The 9520-nt window shown below is 42.8% G+C and overlaps 1 protein-coding gene across 1 annotated transcript; it reads left to right on the forward strand.

The window, feature by feature from the left end:
* The first annotated feature begins 3734 nt into the window (after positions 1 to 3734).
* On the forward strand, positions 3735 to 4847 carry LOC116354837 (olfactory receptor 11A1-like). Its single transcript, XM_031796902.1, has one exon. It carries the CDS (start codon positions 3818 to 3820, stop codon positions 4748 to 4750), a length of 933 nt encoding a protein of 310 aa, XP_031652762.1. The 5' UTR covers positions 3735 to 3817; the 3' UTR covers positions 4751 to 4847.
* The last annotated feature ends 4673 nt before the right edge of the window (positions 4848 to 9520 follow it).

Genomic DNA, 9520 nt, shown 5'->3' on the forward strand with positions numbered 1-9520 from the left:
TTCACGGTCCGGTCCATCCTGTGCCACCTTCACACACCAGTCCTCCGGTGGCAGCTCCCCGCACCAGGCTTCCTGTGCGTGTCCTCGGCCCAGTACCACCAGTGCCAGCACCACGCACCAGGCCTTCAGTGCACCTCGCCTGTTCAGCGCTGCCAGAGCCTTTCTCCTCTCCAGCGCTGTCGGAGTCTCCCGCCTGTTTAGCGCTGCCAGAGCCTTCCTCCTCTCCAGCGCTGCTGGAGTCTCCTGCCTGTTCAGCGCAGCCAGAGCTGCCAATCTGCAGGGAGCAGCCAGAGCTGCCAGTCTGCAGGGAGCAGCCAGAGCTGCCAGTCTGCATGGAGCTGCCAGTCTGCATGGAGCTGCCAGTCTGCATGGAGCTGCCAGTCTGCATGGAGCAGCCAGAGCTGCCAGTCAGCATGGAGCGGCCAGAGCTTCCAGTCTGCATGGAGCGGCCAGAGCTGCCAGTCTGCATGGAGCGGCCAGAGCTGCCAGTCTGCATGGAGCGGCCAGAGCTGCCAGTCTGCATGGAGCGGCCAGAGCTGCCAGTCTGCATGGAGCGGCCAGAGCTGCCAGTCTGCATGGAGCGGCCAGAGCTGCCAGTCTGCATGGAGCGGCCAGAGCTGCCAGTCTGCATGGAGAGGCCAGAGCTGCCAGTCTGCATGGAGCGGCCAGAGCTGCCAGTCTGCATGGAGCGGCCAGAGCTGCCAGTCTGCATGGAGCGGCCAGAGCTGCCAGTCTGCATGGAGCGGCCAGAGCTGCCAGTCTGCATGGAGCAGCCAGAGCTGCCAGTCTGCATGGAGCAGCCAGAGCCGCCAGTCAGCCAGGATCCGCCAGTCAGCCATGATCTTCCAGATCCGCCAGTCAGCCAGGATCCGCCAGTCAGCCATGATCTTCCAGATCCGCCAGTCAGCCAGGATCCGCCAGTCAGCCAGGATCTTCCAGATCCACCAGTCAGCCAGGATCCGCCAGTCAGCCAGGATCTTCCAGATCCGCCAGTCAGCAAGGATCCGCCAGTCAGCCAGGCTCTTCCAGATCCGCCAGTCAGCCAGGATCCGCCAGTCAGCCAGGATCTGCCAGAACCACCAGCTAGCCAGGATCTGCCAGAGCCTACTACCTGCCTGAGCTTCCTCTCAGTACTGGGCTTCCTCTCAGTACTGGGCTTCCCCTCAGTGCTGAGCTTCCCCTTAGTGCTGAGCTACCCCTCAGTCCCGAGCTTCCCCTCAGTCCCGAGCTTCCCCTCAGTCCCGAGCTTCCCCTCAGTCCCGAGCTTCCCCTCAGTCCCGAGCTTCTACCTCAGTCCCGAGCTTCTACCTCAGTCCCGAGCTGCCCCTCAGTCCAGTGGGGTCCTTGGTGAGGGTTATTAGGCCTAGGTCGGCGGCGAGGGTCGCAAATCAAAGGACGCGTTACAGGGGGACTAAGACTTGGAGTGGGGTCCACGTCCCGAGCCGGAGCCGCCACCGTGGACAGACGCCCACCCGGACCCTCCCCTATGGGTTTAGGTGTGCGGCCGGGAGTCCGCACCTTGGGGGGAGGGGGGGGGGGGGGGGGGGTTCTGTCACGCCCTGGTCTTAGTATTTTGTGTTTTCTATATTTATTTGGTCAGGCCAGGGTGTGACATGGGTTTATTTTGTGTTGTGTTTATGTATGGGGTTTTTTCGTAGGTTTTGGGATTGTGGCTTAGTGGGGTGTTCTAGCAAAGTCTATGTTTGCCTGAGGCGGTTCTCAATCAGAGGCAGGTGATTCTCGTTGTCTCTGATTGGGAACCATATTTAGGCAGCCATATTCTTTGAGTGTTTTGTGGGTGATTGTTCCTGTCTCTGTGTTTTGTTATCACCAGATAGGCTGTATAGGTTTTCACGTTCCGTTTGTTGTTTTGTATTGTTTGTGTTCATCTTCATTAAAGATGTATATTATTAACCACGCTGCATTTTGGTCCGACTCTCCTTCGACGGAAGAAAACCGTAACATTTACTCTACCCATTCAATTGGTGGCCACAATGTGAATCACTCTATATGGAATACATCATCAGATGTGCAATTACTGCACTACAGAAAACCCTCTAACCAAACAACAGTGGACAACTACAAAGGGCAATTATACAACAACAACAAAAATTTGCATGACATGATGTGGCTTAAGCATTGTTGTGAACACAGAAAATCCAATTTTGCTGTTTTTCTATTTAAAAAGTTTGGAAGAAACTGGGGGAAACCGGGAAAAACTAAACTCAGAAAATGGAATAGTATACATGAAATTAAATCTGATCACCGATGTTTTTTTCTGTGCATGACTGCACTTTAGAGTGTTATCCTGCTGCACAGCATTTTGTGGAAAGTTGTGGTCAAGTCCAATATCGACTGCACCCAAGAGGGAAAGATGTGGGGCCTTCCTAGAAATGTTTTAGAGAAATGTAATATATCAAATTTAGCAGACTCTTTATCCAAAGTGACTTAGTAATGTGTGAAGACATTTTTATGTATGGGTGGCCCCGGGAATCAAACCTACTATCCTGGCGTTACAATACTCTACCAAGATGCATGACAGGTTTATAAATGCTTTGTGAAACTTAAATTTAAAATTATTTATAAGATTAAGCTTTGGTAATGCCACACTTTACAAAGCACAAGTTTGTCATATTTAGTTTGTCACATAGTTTGTCACATCGGTGATTATGTCACACAGTTATGCCAAATTTATGAACCCTTTATAAAGCATAACATACAGTTATAGATTATTTGTAACACATTTAAGTATTGTTTATGAAGGCTTTATGAAGGCTTTATAAGCTGCATGTCATTTAAAGCTGGACCGATACTCCTACCTCAAGAAATGTGTAATTTTACAGACAGTCTAGCACATTTCTTATATTTTTCTGCCTCTTCAGTCCAAGGTCCACTGTATGGTGCCGTTGTGAATGTCAGACTCCACTCGGTGAGGCACATCGATCTGCAGGTTGAACATGATTCGATTGTAGACAACTAAAATAAGTGCAGTTGGATAAGGCAATTTTACAGCTAACCTGCTACGTCACATACTGATATTGTCTTTGGTATTATTGTGTGTAGCTATGTTTGCAAGCTAGCCAGCCAGCCCATAGAGAAAGCAGTACAATGTGGATTTTGTCGTCAACTTGAGCTGCAACAGATTTCCACAACAATTTTCATATGTTGCTCCCATCCCTATTAAAAAGGCAAAATGAAACATTTGTTCACCCAAAAATATTGTTCTCACATATTAGTATTATTGACATTATAAGAATGAGCGTTTTGGGTGGATTTTTCATTTAAAAAAGGCATTTGAACACCCTGGAGGGCATGTGATACAAAATGGTATCTGTTTTTCTCTATATGGTTTCCTTGACTCTGAAAATATCTAATTATCTCCAGGTGTCCCCAGGTATTGGTAATCATTTGCATATCACACCATGGCAGGCTTCTTTTTTTTTATCTCACAAGTATAAGAAGCAAGTGAGGAGCTGAGTTTAAGGAGATCATCATGGATTAGAAATGAGCTGTCTTAATTTTGGATTTAGAATACATGTATCATTTTGCATTTGAATGTAATAAGTTACATGAGTGCAGCATACAAAGTAAAATATTTTTTGAATTATGTTTTCATGAGAATGAAAAGCTGTCTATATTGGTGAATATACTCTATATGTGGGGAAATCTATTACTGAATCAACAAGTCAAGGAATTATCCATTTAGGTTGTCTGTTCTTTGTGATTTCATCAATTTAACTTATATGAAAGCTATAGTAGGAGGATTTGCTCCTCTTCTTCTTACATTGACAGCACATATTTAACAACTCCCAGGACCATGGAAAACTCTACTCACTTTAAGGTCTTTAGGCTTGCTGCATACGGTGATATCGGACAATTGAAGTATTTCTACTTTGCTGTAGTAACTGTATTATATTTTGCCATCATTCTTGCCAATGCTTTACTTATTGGAGTTATCTGCATTGAAAGAAGCCTTCATGAACCCATGTATCTGTTTCTATGTGCTTTGTTTGTTAATCAGTTGTATGGGAGCACTGCTTTGTTTCCTGCTCTCATGTTTTACTTGCTGTCTGACACACATGATATTTCCCTTCTTTATTGTTATCTCCAGATTTATGTGTTGTACACATATGCTCTAACAGAATTTAGTAATTTAGCAGTTATGTCCTATGACAGGTACATCTCTATTAGTTATCCTCTACAGTATAACAATATTATGACACCTAAAACCATTTGTGGCTTAATTCTACTGTCCTGCTTGTCTTCTTTTTCTCTCAACGCCATCAATATCTCCCTAAGTTTGCGACTGCAATTTTGTGGTAACGTTCTAGACAGACTGTATTGTGACAACTACTCGATAGTCAAGCTTGCCTGTTCAAATACTATGCTGAATAACATATGGGGTCTTGTTGTCACTGTGCTTTATATTTCTTGTACTATATGTCCTACCATATACTCATATGTAAGAATTCTACAGATATGTTTAAAGTCTTCTAAAGAGACGAAACAGAAAGCATTTAACACCTGTATGCCACATATAGCCTCTATGCTGAACTTCTTCTTTGGCTGGTTATTTGTGATTCTACAAGGCAGATATGAAACTGCAGATCTTCCACCTATACTTCGCACTATTTTATTCGTTTATTTTCTGATATGTCCACCACTTTTCAATCCTTTAATGTATGGTGTTAGGATGATTCAAATCAGGCATGTTTGTAAAAGGGTACTAGGCATTTACCCTAAAACATAACCTGATAGTTCCTTTTTCTCATGTTGAATTATGTTTTCTTACTTATAGTTGCTATAATTGAATGTAAAAATCACATCAAGTTTATCATGTATTGTAACTGAGAATCCTTTGTGTCATATTAGCTCGTTAACTGCATAACTACAGAGCATCAAGGGGAGCTGCCCTCCCTACCTTCAGACTATGTTCAAACAGATGCTGAGTGGGATCTTTGGGAAGACCCTACACCCCAAACCATTCTGCCAGATATGGACTCTTGGCCCACCTAACTCAGGACAGCTATGTACCTGCCCATCTTCCTAAAATGTTTGTCATCTTGAATTGTTTCAGTTTTCAAGTTAATTTCCTGCAGTTCTACACGTTTTGCCATGAGGCAGAAATAAAGGGAATCTCTCACGAAGGTTGTATATTGCAGTTTTTTTCTGCAATGTATATGTAATGAGTGCTTACTTATTCTGTCTGTGATGGCTTATGACCGGCATGTCTTCATTTGTATTTTATTCCATAACCATTTTCTCTCACTTAGCAATTGTTAAACTCTCCTGTGTTGAAAGTGCACTGAGTAACCTGCATGGTATATGTATCATAGCAAGTTTAATGTTTTAATCTCTGTGTTAGTTGTGCTCTCATATACTTGTTTGCTTGAAAGCCTCAAAGGAGTCACAAAAGTAGGCTTTTAATACATGTGCTCCCGACTTGATCACTTTCATAAACTTCTCTACAACCATCCTTTTTTCTGTTGTTTACAGTAACCAGAGATATCAGTATAGTGGGGGAAAGATATTCTATGCCCGCACTACAGAAGGCTATATTGGTCCGCTAATGCAGGATAGTAAAGGATAGTAAAGGCACATGGTACAGCAGCAGGTCCAGGGTTACTGGTTTGAATCCCAGGACTGACAAGAATATCTGTCAAGATGTGAGCTGCCAGAACTGAATGCTTATACTGTACATTTGTTTTTTATCATCAACATAATTGTTTGTATTGCATCTTATTTCTGTAAATGTATTTTACTGTCAGAGAACTGTAGAGCATTGTAGTAAAGTCAAGTCAGGGATGCTGCTGTGGCTCTGACCCTATGTTCTTCTAGAATGTCAGTGGATATGTTGTCACGACCTCCGCCAAGGTTGGCTCTCCTGCCCGTTCAGGCGGTGCTCGGCGGTCGTCGTCACCGTCCTACTAGCCACTACCGATCCCTTTTCGTGTATCTGTTGGTTTTGTCTGATTGGTTTCACCTGTGTGTTGTTTAGTTAGTTAGTGTCTGTATATAATGTAGGTTGTCCCACCCTTGTTTTGTGCGGGATTGTTTATTTTGTCATTCATTTTCATCTGTCGGTGTTATCGTGTTTCTTATTCTCCGGTTAGTCTGTTATCCTGTGTTGGATAATTTCACCCTGTGTGTGTTTGGGTTGACCGTGTTTGTTTTGTTCACCGGAGAATAAACTTTATTATCGCATTCTGCTCTCTGCGCCTGATTCCACCCACCTTGATTAGACATGACATATGTACTGTATGTGTGTTTCAGGGGGGTTGGGGAAAGGGCAAAATGATGTGAGGTTCCAATAAGTTCTGTTTCCACAAATGGGCAGTAAAGTATTCCTCTAGTAGTGAAAGATCTATAGACTTAGATCATCAGTGTATCTGTCCCATTATGGCATCTGCGAGAGCACTGGAAGCACCATTGAGGCAATCTCCATTTTAAAGTAGTCCATTTTCTTCTACTACTTCTACGAGTTTTCAAACAAACTGGAAGGGTGCATACTGCCACCTGGACAGTGTTTTTTTAACAGGTATAGAGCCATGGTTGGAAATTTACTGCCACATGCAGTTATGGAAAGTTTGCTCATAAGTATAATTCATTGGCTGATTCCCCAGTTACTACTTCAAAATGGTGAAGGTCCTCAATGACACAGCCTATGCTAAAACTGGCTTTTGGACCGGTCACTGAGCTAAAGATGGATCAGCTCTTGTTATGTTAGTCATTGCATACCTTAGAGAGCTATTTACAACTTGTCAGAAATGTACAGATCAACTAGCCCTTGTCAGCTAATGTATTAGTTTTTTTAGTCCATAGACATTGTTGTAATTTTTTATTCACTCAAATATCACCTGAATACACACGACATTGCAAAATGTATAGAATTGCAACATTTTCTTTGTACCCCATAACAAAATGTGTAGAATTGCAGGAAATAAGCATTAAACTTGCTAAATTCTCTCTGTGAACAGTTTGTGTCATAAACAGTGCTTGTGCCCATATAAATAGATCAATGTTAAAATCTGCTGCTATTACATGTTTCAGCATGATAATGCATGGCCCCATGTTGCAAGGATCTGTACACAATTCCTGGAAGCTGAAAATGTCCCAGTTCTTCCATGGCCTGCATACTCACCAGACATGTCAACCATTGAGCATGTTTGGGATGCTCTGGATTGATGTGTACGACAGCCTGTTCCAGTTCCCGACAATATCCAGCAACTTCGCACAGCCATTGAAGAGGAGTGTGACAACATTCCACAGCCCACAATGAACAGCCTGATCAACACGATGTGGAGGACATGTATCGCACTGCATGAAGCAAACGGAGGTCACACCAGATACTGACTGGTTTTATCATCTACGCCCCTACCTTTTTTTGACTGTATCTGTGATCAACAGTCCATCTCATTCCCAATGATGTGTTATCCATATGTTAGTTCAGAGTTGGGAGGACCAAGAGACCAAAGGTGTCAGAACGGTGTGCTCGGGTTAAAGAATAAATTGTATTAGTAAATGTCCTACTGCTACTGTAGACCTAGGTCCAATCACTGCAAAAATACATATACTTTACTAATCATACATATCAATAACCATTGTTTTATATAGCTTAATAACAAGATAGATATTAGTCTCCACTACGACATACAGGTGTCAAGTGTATTAGAAATGCAGCTGTATGCTACACCTAAACTATAGCCTACTGTAGCCTATCAAAGCTAATTTAACACATAGGTTTATAGTATTAGATGTAGATGAAATTGAGAAAAGTGCAGCCTGGTCTCATAAACTAGACGTAACATGGTAAATGTAAATTCAGTCAACAAATTTGTATAATAATTTATGTTATGTTTGGTATGGTTACATAAGACAAAAGGTTACTTAGGGCAAAAATTTAAGGAGGGTGGGTAGTTGGTTGGTTGCTATGAAACGTTACAAGTTGTAAATAGTAACATATCATACTAAATGGAGGGAGACCGATTTACATTAACTGTGTTACGTCTACCCCTGATTCCAGATTGAATAGTGAGGTAGCCTACGGAATGGAGTGCAATGGAACATGAAAGAGAATGATTTTAAAACAAACAAATAACACACACATTTTTGGGGATCTATATATAATCAAATAAGAGCACTTATTAATGTTTCTAGCAGACCTAACGTTTCCAATCACTGTTCAGAATGAGTTCAAACGAGTGAAGTCTTAACTGAATGAATAACGGAGACTATTTAGATTTGACGGCAAGTCACATATGTCACATTAATGGAAGGTGTGAAAAACATTCATTTGTGTTTCCCTGGCTGAGTTGACCTGCTGATATGAGCTGATGGCCCATCAGTTGAACTACAAATGTAGGATCTTAATTTGAGCCGGTTTGCCGCAACAGGAAATGTGAATAATTATGTGGATTTTAATTAATGGACATTTTGTAAGGATTGATACAATTTCCGTCAGAGGAAATCAAGTCTTAAATTTCTAAGTGGAAATTTAAACTTTTTAAACTTCTTTTTAAACTTCAAATACATTACAAATTCGACATTTCCTGCATTACAGGACAGTTCTCCTGCAACAGGGTGATCAAATGAAGATCCTACATCTGTAGGAAGTTTGCTAGTGACGCATTTTTGTCTTTGGGTCATTGAAGGCTGCCGGTGTGGGCATGATGCATGGGTGAGATGGCGGACAGGAAAAGAATGAGAAAATTGGAACTTGTTTTGATTAAATATGAAACTCTGCCGTGTTTCGGCTGCATGGCCTTCGTCAGGGAGTACAAAGAAATTATAATACAACTTCCTCTTTTGAACAGCTTTTTCCAATCGCCCCTGATAGAATGGTGGCGCGTGTACAACTCAAGGCTTGGCGTCTACCCAGATTTTGAGAATTAGTTGTAATTTACCTAACAGTTCTTAGTTTATTCACTCAGTACAGCCTGATGTACACTTTATATAGCTTACAAGAACTCCTGGATATTGGAACACAATGCACAAAGAGAGTTTTTGACAACTTACAACTTCCACTGGCGATCGCGAAGACGGCACGGGAGACGGAAACATCGCTGAGAGGAAGGCAGCGTCAAGATCGTAAACAAAGGAGAGGGAAGCAGGGTGGCCTCCAGGCTTGTCAAAAGCTAACCCACATCGGCTCTCACTACCTAGCCTTTTCCTCGCTAGCGTCCGGTCACTGGCGAACAAAATGGACGAAATCCGACAAAGAATCATCTCACAAAAAAGTATTATGGATTGCAGCATCATGATTTTCACAGAAACGTGGCTAAACAACAGCATACCTGACAAAGCTATTGGGCTAGAGGGCTGATCGTACGGCAGAGGACTGGTAAGACCAGAGGAGGTGGTCTGTGCATTTATGTACACAAAGCTTGGTGTACAGACAGTAACATAACCGGGAGTCACTGTTCAACCAATCTAGAGTACCTGATGATTAGGTGCAGACCTTTCTACTTGCCTCGGGAGCTTACATCCATTGTTGTTACTGCAGCCCATATACCTCTGGATG

This window comes from Oncorhynchus kisutch, linkage group LG18 (assembly GCF_002021735.2).
Source record: "Oncorhynchus kisutch isolate 150728-3 linkage group LG18, Okis_V2, whole genome shotgun sequence".
NCBI classification, from domain to species: domain Eukaryota; kingdom Metazoa; phylum Chordata; class Actinopteri; order Salmoniformes; family Salmonidae; genus Oncorhynchus; species Oncorhynchus kisutch.

Bases quoted from the DNA above. Each gene is read 5' to 3' on its own strand.
- LOC116354837 (XM_031796902.1), top strand. From the start codon at position 3,818: ATGGAAAACTCTACTCACTTTAAGGTCTTTAGGCTTGCTGCATACGGT.